The 14,496-nt window shown below is 33.2% G+C and overlaps 1 protein-coding gene across 5 annotated transcripts; it reads left to right on the top strand.

Annotated features, from left to right (window-relative positions):
- Positions 1–3,072: 3,072 nt before the first annotated feature.
- On the top strand, positions 3,073–12,911 carry LOC114739839 (uncharacterized). Of its 5 annotated transcripts, XM_028927922.1 has the most exons (8): positions 3,073–3,294; positions 3,488–3,892; positions 4,807–4,887; positions 5,004–5,398; positions 6,817–8,320; positions 9,385–9,479; positions 11,632–11,773; positions 11,905–12,911. In XM_028927922.1, exons 1-8 carry the CDS (start codon positions 3,135–3,137, stop codon positions 12,576–12,578), a joined length of 3,456 nt encoding a protein of 1,151 aa, XP_028783755.1. In that variant the 5' UTR covers positions 3,073–3,134; the 3' UTR covers positions 12,579–12,911. The 5 variants fall into 5 exon arrangements, with proteins under 5 accessions (XP_028783755.1, XP_028783756.1, XP_028783760.1 ...); XM_028927923.1 differs by lacking the exon at positions 4,807–4,887; XM_028927927.1 differs by lacking the exon at positions 3,073–3,294 and having other exon boundaries at positions 3,517–3,572; positions 4,807–4,880.
- The last annotated feature ends 1,585 nt before the right edge of the window (positions 12,912–14,496 follow it).

Genomic DNA, 14,496 nt, shown 5'->3' with positions numbered 1-14,496 from the left:
AAGGAGAATTGAAATTAGATCATATCCAAGAGAATTAAATACAAAAAAGTCCATTGAAATCATGAAATTATTCTAAAGTCCTAAGCGACCTTTTTACAATAAATTTTATTTATTTAATTACCAAATTATTTTTTTTTTAAAGTTTACATCGACGACTGAAAGAGTAGTAGTTAACAACTTAGGATGCAAGGATAAGACCTAATTGCAATTTTTCCAAGAAAAAAGCTCTACTGGTACAGAAAACAACTAATTTAACTTTAAACTACTTGACTTTTAAATTCATATTACTAATATTTTCTTCACACGACACAAAACAAAATCATCGTTATCATTATAACTTTATCATTTTTCCCTCTTCAGAAAAAAGAAAAGGGCAAAAACGGTGAAAACACTCTAGGCTCGTTTAGACTGGTTCCATAATATCCAAATGGTCTACTGAATTTGAGAAATTCCAATTTGGTTTCAAGAGACCAAATTGGGATTATCATGTTAAAAGAAAAGACCAAATTACCCTTCATTTTATTTGTTGTTTTTGAAATTCTAAAGCCCCCACTGGCCGGGCCGGTTGGTCGCCGGAGCTTAGGCGACCAACTGACAATTGGTCACCGGAGCTCTAGCGGTTGGAAATAATTTTTTTGAAAATTTTTACAACTCCAGTATAACGGTTAACAACTTTGGTAACGCTATTAATAACTTCAGTATAACAATTAAAAATAGGTTTTCTGGGAAATTCAACAAGCTCTAGCGGCCAGAAACAATTTTTTTGAAAATTTTTACAAACTTTAGTATAAGACTAACAATTTTTGTAACACTATTAACAACTTCAATATAGCAGTTAACAACATGTTTTTTGGGAAAATTCAACAAACTCTAGCGACTGGAAACAATTTTTTTGAAAATTTTTACAACTTCAATATAACAGTTAACAACTTTTATAACGCTATGAATAATTTCAATATAGCAGTTAACAACAAGTTTTTTTGGGAAATTCAACAAGTTCTAGCGACCGGAAACAATTTTTTTGAAAATTTTTACAACTTCAGTATAATAATTAATAACTTTTGTGACGCTATTAATAATTTTAGTATAACATTTAACAATAAGTTTTTCGGGAAATTCAACAATTGGTTGCCAGAGTTCCAATGGTAGAAAACAATATTTTTGAAAATTTTTACAATGTCAGTATAACGGTTAACAACTTTTGTAACGCTATTAACAATAAGTTTTTCAAAAAATTCAAAAAGTAGTATTTTTTCAACTTCAATAATGCTATTAACAAATTCCGTAACTATATTAACAACTTAAGTATAGCATTTAACAATATGTTTTCTTAAAAATTAAAAAAAAAGGCATTTTTACAATTTTAGCAACTATTTTTTTTTGGAAAATTTTTACAATTTCAGTATAACGGTTAACAATTTTTGTAATGTTATTAATAACCTCAGTATAGCAGTTAACAACAAGTTTTTCGAAAAATTAAAAAATTAGCATTTTTACAACTTCAGTAATGTCATTAACAAGTTTTGTAACTTTATTAATAACTTCGGCATAGCATTTAACAATATGTTTTCTTACAAATTCAAAAAAATGCATTTTTATAACTTTAACAACTATTTTTTTGAAAATTTTTATAGTTTCAGTATAACGATTAATAACTTTTGTAACTTTATTAACAACTTTGATATAGCAATTAACAACAGGTTTTTTGAAAAATTCAAAAAGTAGCATTTTACAACTTTAGTAATGCCATTAACAAACTAAAAAAATCTGTTGTTAACCACTATACTAAAGTTATTAATAGAGTTATAAAAATTGTTAACCGCTATACTGAAATTGTAAAAGTTTTCAAAAAAATTATTTTCTGTCACTGGAACTCCGGTGACCAATTGTTGAATTTTCCGAAAAACATGTTGTTAACTGATATACTAAAGTTGTTAATAACGTTACAAAAGTTGTTAATTGTTATATTGAAGTTGTAAAAATTTTCAAAAAAATTGTTTCTGGCTGCCAAAGCTCGTTGAATTTCTCAAAAAACCTGTTGTTAACTGCTATACTGAAATTGTTAATAACGTTATAAAAGTTGTTAACTGTTACACTGGAGTTGTAAAAATTTTCAAAAAAATTGTTTCCGGCCGTCGGAGCTTGTTGAATTTCTCAGAAAACCTGTTGTTAACTACTATACTGAAATTGTTAATAGTGTTACAAAAGTTGTTAATTGTTATACTGAAGTTGTAAAAATTTTCAAAAAAACTGTTTCCGACCGTCGAAGCTTGTTGAATTTCCCAGAAAACCTGTTGTTAACTGCTATACTGAAGTTGTTAATAGTATTATAAAAGTTGTTAACCGTTATACTGAAGTTGTAAAAATTTTCAAAAAAATTGTTTCTGACTGTCGGAGCTCCGGTGACCAATTGTCGACTGTCTAGTGGGGGGTTTTGGTATTTTAAAAACAATAAATAACATAAAGGGTAGTTTGGTCTTTTTTTTAACATGATAATCCCAATTTGGTCTATTGAGACCAAATTAGGATTTCTTAAATTCAGCAGACCATTTGGGCAGTATGAAATTCAAGTGTCATTTTTCTGTCTTTTTCCTTGATTATAAATACTTATAAGTATGTTTTACGTAAATTAAGATAAAATTTCATTCACATATTTATCTTATATTCATAAATTATGGTTAAAAAGTAATTTATAAACTACTATCTCCGGTTTTTAACATAAGACCTTGTTTAATTTTTATTTTGGTTTTAAATATAAGACCCCAATCCACTTTGTTTCTTATATTTATACATTTTTTCCCAATATATTTATTCTAACAATAATACTTCTAACCGATACATTTGATTAGTAAGAATATTTTAGAAAAGATAACACTTATTTATTACAAATAACTAACTTAACTTTTTTTTAAATTTTTTTAAATTAGTCAACCAACATAGAATTGGTAGTATTTTAAATAAGTATATGAGAATGATCTTTGGTTTAAATTAAAAAAAACACCTTTCATATACCGTACAATCATTAAATCACTTTTATAAGCCTGCCTCCTTTCTTTCCAGAAGACGGAAACGCGAGGCGACCTGCTATGAAGAAGTGTCAGTGCCCCTAGATCACGTAGAGCTCTGAGAGCGCGATGAAGCATCTATTCCTACTCCTTGCTTCAATACTCTTATCATTCTTATCCACTCAGTGCGCATCCTCCGCCTCGGCAGAATGGCAGATCCTTACAAAACAAAATTTCTCTTCTCAGATCCGACTCCATCCCCATATCCTTCTTCTCGTCACTCTTCCCTGTAATCTCTCCTTTTCTTTTACTTGAACTACTGATTTTTCAGTATTCCTTTACAGTTGGATGATTAGTCATGATAATGAATATATATATTGATGTAGTTGTTGGTTATCTTGGCTGCTTATAATTTTCCTATTTAAATGTTCTGCAATTAGTAGAGTGATCCTAACGTATTTGATTTTCATTTTGAATTGCAGGGTCTGGTGAGTCTCGGTTCCTTATGAAGGATGTGGCACTTGCACTTGCTGGTAAAAGGGAAGATTTTGGTCCTCTAAAACTGAGGTATATGCATAGAAATACAGAGAAGATGCTAGCAGATTCTATAGGTGCTCATACTGAGGAAATAACATTAATTTACTTCCATTATTCTATATCTTACAAGTATCGAGGAAGACTTAGAGCAAAAAACATATTATCTTCGCTGCATCCCTATATCATGAGCATACCTGAGGAGGTTCCCCTTAAGGCTCTCAAGAATCCAAAAGAATTAAGAATGTTCCTTGATTCAACTGATAAGGCTCTAGTTCTCGTAGATTTTTGTGGATGGGCTACAAAGTTACTTGCAAAGCAGAATGGAACAGAAAATAGTTATAGCATGCATGGTAAGTCTAAGTCATGGCAGCATGTATGACTCCAATAAAATTCAGTTTCATGAAGATGATTTAATCCCTTGGTTATTACAGCTCTCATTTGATTAAAGTTCGGATGTGCTAATTTTTTTACTTTTATTTTTCATCTTGGCTTTAATTGGTTTCTCTTTTTGTAAACTATTTTATATGTATTGTGAGTTGTTGGAAGAAGGGTCAGGGTCATGAAATCTTATTTATCAACCCATAAATGGGAGGACACCAGTGAAGGCAATTAACGTAGTCTGATTGGCCTAAAATTCCACAATTTATGGCTATCAAACTAAAACAAGCTAATAGGAAATGCAAGCTGATTTGATGGGATGGAATGAAAGATACAGGGCGAGAAAGCAAGTTACAAAGAAAAGAAAAGACCAAAAGCATAAATCCATGATGATTCAGACAAAGAGCCTAAACTGTATGATCACTAAAGGAGAATACTTTATAGTAATGTTTGTCTGAGTCTCGTAATGGTTACTGGACTTGGATCTATTGCTTTGAATGTTCTATCTTTTTGTGGTTTTGCTTTGGTTTCTTTTTTCCCTTCCACACACTTGTTATACAAGGGTTACTTATTCTCTGCGACTCTGTTTCTTTTTTGACTTAGGGGGTGTTTGGATAGAAACCAAACCATGGTTTCAGAAGTGCTTTTACAGATTACGAAGTAAATATGTGGAGGAGGTTACCTCGTTTTGCGGAAAAGTGATTCTGAAATCGTGGTTTTGGTTTTGCCAAACACCCCCTTAGATCTCTTGATAAAATCTGTTGTTATCACAAATCTTCTGCTTTTGCTATGTGGAGTTTCCATTGTAGTTTCAAAGTGGTTTTGTTGATTGTGTTGCATGCTGATTGATTATTTGAGACAACACAACAGAAAAATTTTCTTGCAGGGGATAGATTTGGATTGGGCTTACGTGGAAAACATGATAGAACCCCAGCACCCAAAGGGAAGAGTAACCTGAAGGTGGCTGGTATTACCTGAATGCATGACGATATGAGACTTTTTAAGATAAAATTACTTATCCATTATGATATGTTTATTAATTATTAACTAACCCTGTTTTTGTTTATTCTGCCAATTTACCAGGAGAGGATATGTGCAAAGCTGAACTCAGCATCAGTAACGGGTTTAGTGAAGTTCCTTGGCTTGGGACATTCACCTCAATGAATGATAGTGTGCTGGAGGAGGCCAAGGATAGCAGTTCTCATGTTCTACCTTCATGCACCCTACAAGAATTTGAACATTTTCACTCTTTCTACTCAAAATTCATGACCTATGTGAGAGAATTCTTTCTGCCTCCAGAACGGAATAAGTTTGGTCTGGTCTCAGAAAGATCAATACTTTCATCCCTAGGTGTTGGATATTCTGGTTCATGGTTTGCGATTCACTATGTTGATGGATGTCCAAGCTGTTTGAAAGTTCTTAGAGAAGAGGATGACTTGAAGAACCTCTTACATATTGATGATTATTTTGTCAAAGAGGTGAATATAACCTTGCTAACTTTTCCTCCAGTTCCTGCGTTTGTCATTAATTTTTTAAAACATTTTGTACCACATTTGGTTTCAATCATATCTGTGATTGCATTTAGGAACTGTTTCACTTTTTATAACTGCACCACAATATAGCATGCTCAAAAGATAAATCCCAAGATTGGCGTTATCAAGGTATCCTTGTGCATTGTATCTCCGACATCTCAGGTAGATTAGATGTAATTCTATATCAGGATATTTTTGGTTATCAAATGTAAAATACTCTTTAGACAGTGAAACTAACTCTTAGAAAAAAGTAACTCCCTACAGTTAGAGATAAGCTAAAACAGCAAACTAATTAAGATGAGAAATAAATAAAACTTCTTAACTCAATGAAAATTCTCTCTCACAAATAATCATCTCAAAGTTCTAACTTTTGATGGTTATTTGATAATTAAACTACAGCTATAGTTGAAACTAGATTGTTGGCTCGTGCTTTACACTGAGTTTGATGTGATTTACATTGGCTTGTAAATAGTGCGGCTTTATGCAGAATTTATATGATATATAGAATATGGATTATTGTTTATATCATAGCTTTCATAAACTTATCAAATCCTTTTTCACACACCACTTGGTGCTTGCTGTATTGTTTCTTCCGTCTTCCAAGTCAGTAATTCTTATGTGGTGTCCATGGCTTCTCTAAGATTTATTGTGGGATAGGACTGTCATAATGAAATCATTGCTCCTTGCATTGGTTTTTTGAGACTCTTGTTGACAAATACGCTGAGTGGTTTTTTTTTTGGGGGGGGGGGGTCTTTTTTAATGAGCCTTTTGCCCAAAAAAATTTCCTTTATACTTCATTGGTATCTTTGCTGTTGTTTTGTCATGTCTAAATATTTAACATCTGCTTTATGAACTGAGTCCCTGATTAAAGTTAAACTAGAGTTGATCTCTCTCTGACCACCAGTCAAACGTTATTTACTCCAGGATACATTTACAGATGTTACCCACTATCTTTTAACTCCAGTGGTTTGTAATTTTGTTTTATCAAAGGTAGCTCCATATGTTTTGCTCTATTCAGTTTGCTTTTTCTTTAAATTTTGAATAAAAGGTTACTTGTATGGATATAAAGTTAACTAATAGGATAATATGTGTTTTTTTGATGGAAGAGAAGAATTAAATGAAGAGAAGTGAAAGCAAGTTCTCACTAAACAAAGAAAAAACTTCAGACTCAATAGCTTAGAAGAACTTTCCAATCCCTTTGTAGATCCTTTAAGCTTGAGGCCATTTTAATATATTTTAGCATCTGAAAAAATAGAAGTATTGGATGCATAGCCCTAGATATGCTACCATGACACAAACATGCATGCTTCTCACAATTAACTATTCCTTCCATTGCTTACAATATCTTGTTTGTGATCATGCAGCTGGAAGGTAAAGGACAAGATCAAGAGACTATTTTGCCTGCAAATAAACCATCAGTACTTTTGTTTGTTGATAGATCATCTGATACCTCTGAAACTAGGGGAAAAAGTAAAGAAGCTCTCAATGCTTTTAGAGAACTGGCACAGCATTATCATGTTTTGAACCAAATGGGCAAGAAGGATGATGATAGTCTTGAAAAATTTTCAATTCAAGATTATCAAAGCTTGAAGAGTGCATCTGAACATCCTAGATTAAAGCTGTCTAAGACAGCTCAGAAGATTAAACTAAAGGAGAAGATGTCTACAATCATGGTTATAAATGAAGGCAAGCATGTTAGTTTGGACAAAGTAACTTCTGACGTTCAAGTGACTTCTTTGAATGAGATTCTTGGCTACCTTTTACAGAAAAACCAGGATGGAAGATTAAGCTCCCTGGCAAAGGATTTAGGTTTCCAACTTTTATCTGATGATATTGACATCAAACCATTTCATGCACAACAATCCCATTCTGAAGTTCTGTCTAATCCAATGTCAGCAGAAACCTCTCATGTTGGCCATACAGGTAATTCAAACCTGGATAATGACCCAAATTTGCTGAGTAGATCTGCTGGAGAGCCAGAAGAAAATTCCAAATCGACAGAGCTTTCTTCTCAAAATGATGAAGCGATGACATCTCATGTTGATTCAAGTACAGAGATAAAATCTGCCAAGCCTGAAGAATCCTTAATGGATCATGAACTTCAGGTTACCAAAAATATGAAAGCAGAAAAAGAGGGTTCATCAGCTGGAGACAAGTCTGGGGAAGAATCCATTGCAGATCATGAATTTTCTGTTGCTAAAAATATGAAAATAGAAATAGGGGATTTTTCAGATGGAGGCCAGTCTGGGAAAGAATCCAATGTGGCTCATGAACTTCCTGCTGCTAAAAATGTGAAAGCAGAAACAGACTCTTATTTGGATGGTGGCAAGGTTGGTGAAGAATTTGATCAATTTCTTGGTTTCAATGGTTCTTTTTTCTATTCTGAAGGTAATTACCAGTTACTTAAAGCTTTGACTGGTAATTTTAGAATTCCAACTTTGGTTATAGTTGATCCTGTTCGGCAGCAACATTATGTTTTCCCTGATGATCAAAATTTCAACTTTTCTTCTCTAAATGGATTTCTTTCTGGGTTTGTTAATGATACACTGCTTCCTTACCAACAATCTGAGCATGTTCTTCGAGGCCCAAGGGAAGCCGCCCGTCCACCATTTGTTAATTTGGATTTTCATGAGGTGGATTCTTTACCTAGGATTACTGCTCATACTTTCTCTGAGCTTGCCATTGGGTTCAACCACTCTGATAAAGATAATGCTTGGAATAAGGATGTCTTAGTCTTGTTTAGCTATAGTTGGTGTGGATATTGCCAGAGAATGGAAATGGTTGTCCGTGAAGTACATCGAGCCTTTAAGGGCTACATGGATATGTTGAAAAGTGAATCTAGGAATATGAAAGCTATTTCTGATCACGGTAAGGTTGTTGGTATTTGTATGCATATAACTTCATTTGTTCCTAATAAAATGCTCTTTCAGTTGTTGGTTTTTAGAACTATTTTTTTTCTTTTTAAAACTAAAATACGGGCAACTTTTGGCTATACAAGCTTGTCTGCAGCTTCTATATTAGGAATTTGTATCACCATAGGATTAGGATGTTCAGGTTCTTTTTGAATGCTTTTCCTTAAACGATGGGATCTTGCTAAGTTGGCTGTGACCTTGATCGAGGAAAAACAATTTGACTTTTAAATGATTTGTGTCTGAACCATTTACCTTTTCAAGAATCTCAATGACACAGGATTTGAGGATTTGGTACTTCTCTTTGATTTGCTTAATTCTTATGAAGATATACCTTTTTAATTACTCAAAATTTCACGAGGAGTAAAGTTTGAAAACTTTAAGAAGCAGAGGTTGAATGCAATTTATAATGAAACAGAATTGTTTTGCTGATTTGAATTTGATTTTGAGCCTTTTTGTTTGGGGAATTTCTCTTGTACTCTTTAGTTTTTTTTTTTTTTTGGGGGGGGGGGTTGTCCCGGTAGACTTTCTCTATTTATTTGTTTAAGCTTGGCTTATTATTGTTTTTCTTATAAGGTGATTATTGTCAGGAATTCACATGCTTTTATAATTACAAAAAAGAACCATGCCTACAATCTGCCCCTAGTTGCAACGGAATCAAAACTGATGCTAATTAATCCTACTTACATTGATTACTTCTCGGAATATGATCTACTTACTCTTCAACAGTTGATTTTACGATGATCACTTAGACTTGAAATTAATATATTTATTCTTCAGCTAATTTGTTGCCTGTGAACCCATCTTATGTTTAGAGTGCCCTTTGCACATGTTTGATATACTTGATTTCTATCTTCTGGGAGAAGAAATTGATCTTGACCTTATTAAATTTCTGATGGTTCTGATCCTATTTGATAGACTTAATTGATGTGTATGTTATTTGAGTTCACTTCTGGTATAAATTTGTTGATTAAATGGTTTGTGCATTCTATAGAAGTTTGACAATAGGTCGTTATGTGGCAGAAAACTTGGATCATGATACAATAAAGCTTCCAGTGATATACTTATTGGACTGTACATTGAATGACTGTGATTTGATATTAAAATCTGCAAATCAGGTACATGTCGGATGCCTTCCTTCAGATGCGTTTCGTTTTCCTGATCATGCTATTATCCCAGGCTCCCAGATTTCCTAATAATAGCAATACTACATTCTTAATATGTGTAGATAAGTTCAAGGTGATGGATTTTATGTGGGTATTTTTATTCAGTTAATAGAGGGAAAAAATGTACTTTTGATCCTTGTAGTTTTACTCAGTTTTCAATTCAGGCGGGAAAAAAAGGGAGAATCCTTGTAGTTTAAATATTTGCAATTAGGTTTTTATTGTTTTAAATTTTTTTCTGATTAGTCTTTATTATACTTTTCTCAATATTTTGCCATATTTATGAGTTAATTTTAGTTCATTATGTTTACCCGTGTTATACAGAATATTTAGATAATATTTAATTTAATATATAGAATTGATTATGTTAACAAAATTTAGTAAATAATCAATGACGACTTAACTCCTATAAAATACTACTCTCCAAACAAAAAGCCTTACTTTAGAAGGGGCCTTGACTCTCCCAAAAAATTCGGACAAAAGGAGAAACGGGATTTGGACTATAAATCAAAATCGAAAGTTTTAAATTAAGAAGAGCAAGTATCAGAGCCAAAGAGTTGATGGAGATTAAGGTAGAATAAGATGCCCAAGTCCCCCATTGAGTAGTATGGAATGTTTAATAGGTATCTAATTGAATTGGTTCTTTCACCATAATAATTAGTTTTTGGGAGAGGACCCCCCATCTCATTTGATTGTGTATTAATTGGTACTGGAGCTCATGGTCAACGGTTTCGGAAAGGGTCATCTATGGAGGGTTCTTCCACCTCAACAACTAGGTCTTTATGGAGGTTCCAAATGTAAAATAATGAAGAGGAAAGGAAAAAGGAAGGGAGAAACGGTGAGAGGGGAAGGAGAAAAGGAAGAACTTTGAGGAGTGGGTATGACAGAATACCAATATTATTTCTTAAGCAAAAAGTCTAACATCAAGCTAATCCTTGGGCCTATTTATAGAGCCCTAATTACATTTACTAACATAGCAATAATCTAAACTAATATTAGATAAGATATTGATAAAGCTTTATCTCAATTTAGGATGAACCTAAATAAGATAGACTAAATCCTAATTTAAAATGGATTAAAAAACCTAAGTTTTAAAATAAAGATGATTATTAATAGATCATAAAATAAGCTAAATTAAATTCTAGATTTTCCTATGCCTGGTATAGGTCTTCCATTATCTATCAGTTGGTCATCCCACTTGATTACCCATTAGAGGCCAAATTACAAATCATTCAATTGGGCAAAGAGGAAAATTGAAACAAGACAAGTGGCTTTATAAACAAAGTGTTCAGTGTACTAATTAGTGAGAAGGAAGGGGTTAGTTAAGAAAAGCTTCGAATAGCAAGTTAGTTGTGAGAGGTTGCTTTATGTTTAGTTTTTCCTAACCCTTCTAGTGCTCATGCAATTCAAACTCTGTTGGCTGTCTTAACTGAAAAATAATTAGAGAATGATAATGTACTGACTTAAACAGTTATCCTAAAATACTGATGACTAATTTGCTTGACTTATCCTAATGATAAAAGCCCATGCATGTGCTGATGGAGGCAAGTCAGATGAAAGCTCAACAAGCGTTGCTTCAAGCAGTCATGTGCTAACCAACAAATTTAAATGTGCAGTCATGATAAGAGACCAATCTGGACATGCACAAGGAGACGCACTTATCAGCAAATTCATTAGCTTATTTAATTAGTTTTTGTTACTTCTAGTTATCTAGTTAGATTATTTTGTTATTTTTAGTTATTTAGACGATGTTGGAAAATTTAAATTAGTTTATCTTAGTTTATTTAATCTCTCTTTTCTTTATTAGAGTTCCTTTTCTTTATTTTTCTCATTATCTTTTGAGCACCTGTCAGGGATTACTTTAGTTGCATGCAAAAACAATGACGACATTGACATTGTTTGGAATTTCAAGATCTAGTGGTAGTTAGAGAAACATGGAAACAAAAATGTAAATCTTGTCTTTAATTTGTCTGGCAAGTGGAATATATTGTATTGAAATAATCAATTGCCCTGATTGATAATTTGTATTATTTTGCAATTTGGACAACAAAAGGTCTTCTTTTTCTCTTCTCTAGTTAATTTGACTTGGTGTGTTTCAAATATGCAGAGGGAAGTTTATCCTACTCTGGTTTTATTTCCAGCAGAAGAGAAGAAACCTCTACTTTATGAAGGAGATATTGCAGTAATTAATGTAATCAAGTTTGTGGCTGAGCATGCAAGTTATTTTAATCATGTTATCCGTGATAAAGGTAATTTGATGCAGCACGCATAATCGTGTAATCAATTACCTTGATTGCCAATTTGTATTGTAACTTAATTACTCTTCTCATCCCTCACTAGAAGTTACTCCGCTCACTATCTTCCATGTTTCTGGTAGCAGTTTTGCGGCTTCATCCAGGGGGAGACAGGAATAAGAATCTGTATAGTACTTTACCTACTGATGTTCACCAGGAATCACTATATGTGAACGTCAAATATCATGGAGCCCAAGGTTGGGACAGGAACTTGGACAATGTGGCCAAACTCAACCTGATGAAACCATCTGTGTCAAACGGACCGGATGAAACGTTACCTCCAGTAATGATTGGTTCAGTGCTAATTGCGACAGAGAAGCTTTTGGGGATTCAGCCATTTGATGGATCAAAGATTCTCATTGTGGCAGCCGATCAAATAAGTGGGTTTCAGGGTGTTATCATAAACAAGCATATAGAATGGAGTTCTCTCCCTGAGCTGGGAGGCGGCTTTGAAATACTTAAAGAAGCTCCCCTTTCTTTTGGGGGTCCTGTTGTGAAAAGTGGAATGCCATTTTTATCTTTGACCCGGAATGTTTCCATAAATTCTTTACCAGAAATCCTTCCGGGAGTTTACTTCCTCGACCACCTTGCCACGATAAGTAAAATAGAAGAAATGAAATCGGAGGCAGGCCAATCAATTGTGGATCACTGGTTTTTCTTGGGGTACGCTAGTTGGAATTGGAATCAGTTGTTCAATGAGATGGCCCAAGGGGCATGGAACTTGAGTGAAGACGGAATGAAGCATTTGGTTTGGCCCTGAGGACCATTTCTTTGCCCTATGTACTGTAATTTGTAGATTTATTTCAGCTGTAGAAATAATTCCCAAACGCTTGTATATTAGAAAATAGCACCCGAAATATGATTCATTGGAAGGGCTTGAAGTTTTTGGCGGGAAAAAAAGCTTGAAGTTGCAAAACTAGGAAAATCGTGTATTTGGTATTTGATTCTTCAAAATGTAGGACAAGATGAGCAAAAACTGTAGCTGCTGGACCATTTGCAATTTAGTTCAAAGTTCAGTAATGAAAATGATGGATTGGCCAAATAAAATCATTTTACACGATCTGAAATATACTAAATGGAAAATTTTGATAAAGGAGTTATTGAAGTTAGACTCAGTTAGTTTGCTTTGAATTATTTTCATATTGAATTGATTGATTTGTGTATCAACCTATGTTCCATTAAGTCTGGGGTTGGCTTAACATTGGCATCCAATGTATTCTATGCTTGCTGCATCACGTCCACTCGCTTCATGCTTAATCTTTGAGGGCTGGGATGGATTTCTTTATGTAGCATATCTGGGCCTATAGTTGCATCAAGCCAGATTTTCTGTTCTGACACGATGGCCTACGGACCTTCTCAAACTTTCTCGTTGTCTTTCTTTCATAAAAAGTCAAATATGTATTAAGTAAAAGTCCAACGAGTAGAAGCACTGATAATAGTATGAAAATTATCTCTCTAACAAACCACAATCAAGAGCGAACGAAACACCGGACGAAAACTATCATTACAATGATTAATCAATAAAAAATCATTATTAGGGTGAAGAAAAAGGGCATCATTTTGTTGAAGAAATCTCGCTTGATGTAAACCGGGAAAAAAAATCCATAACAAGTGCTGGTTGGGAGAATTGTGCACTACGAAACCTGAATGACCGATCTTGAAAATGACGCAAAGAAACGATAGATAGTCAACTGAAATACCGATGAATACCACCAGAAAACCCCCTTAGAGGATTTACATGTAGCTGCGAACTTTTATTATTTTATTTATTCTACATGCTTGACTACTCTCTTAAAAGACTTGCGTCATAAATTTTGATAATCTTCTGGTAATGCTTAGCCTTTTCCTCACCTATCATGATTCAAGCATATGATAGCATGTGGGCGCGCCTCACTTTACTCCTCTTTGTTTGGTTATTGGGGTTGTATCTCTGTTGAGGAGAATTTAATAGTATACTATGTTAATACCGCTTCCTTGCGAAACCCACTCTATTGAGAACTAACGACATAACATTTCATTACAAGTTGTAGCAAAATCTACTACTTCCTTGCATATTAGTTTTTGAGAGATTAGAAGATGCATGATAAATTGAAATTTTTTTAACTTTTGTAGTTGACAAGTCATATAACAGTATTTATAAGTTTGGCAACACAATTAATAACCTATTTTAAAGAGAATTGTGAAAGTGAGATTTTTTCAATTTTAGTAAAATAGTTAATAACTTTTATAACGATATTAATAACTCTAATAATGTCATTTACCATGTGATTTGAAAGATATTTTGACATCGAGAGATTTCTGAATACGTAATAAATTAGGAATTTTTCAACTTTTATAACATTGTTGAGGCATGTAACAGTATTAACAAGTTTGGTAACACAACTAACATGTTTTCAAAATATTTCTATAGTATAAGCTCAAATAATATAAGGACAATGTGGTTATTTTAACAAATTTCTAAATTCCTATTTTGTCGTGTGATTAAAATAAAATTTCCCGAAAGTATTTTATTGTTATTTTCTCAAAACTCAACCTCCAAAATTGTCCTATATTAATCTTGGCACAATAAGATAAAATATTATAACAAACAAAATTACTATATGACTACTGAAATTAACTCTACGAAAATATACATTTATTAAATAATATTGACTTTGTCGTAGTAGACCGCGTAACAA

The sequence above is a fragment of the Neltuma alba genome, unplaced genomic scaffold, assembly GCF_004799145.2.
Source record: "Neltuma alba isolate B1F8T4 unplaced genomic scaffold, ASM479914v2 tig00002944_pilon, whole genome shotgun sequence".
NCBI classification, from domain to species: domain Eukaryota; kingdom Viridiplantae; phylum Streptophyta; class Magnoliopsida; order Fabales; family Fabaceae; genus Neltuma; species Neltuma alba.
The sequence above is the reverse complement of the archived record's forward strand: the minus strand, read 5'-3'. Positions and strand labels throughout refer to the sequence as shown.

Excerpts from the sequence above, each read along its gene's own strand:
- LOC114739839 (XM_028927922.1), top strand. The coding sequence starts at position 3,135 with ATGAAGCATCTATTCCTACTCCTTGCTTCAATACTCTTATCATTCTTA. Across the intron at positions 3,295-3,487 it reads TCTTCTCGTCACTCTTCCCT|GGTCTGGTGAGTCTCGGTTC; the intron begins GTAATCTCTCCT and ends TTTGAATTGCAG. Across the intron at positions 11,774-11,904 it reads TCATGTTATCCGTGATAAAG|TTTTGCGGCTTCATCCAGGG; the intron begins GTAATTTGATGC and ends TTCTGGTAGCAG.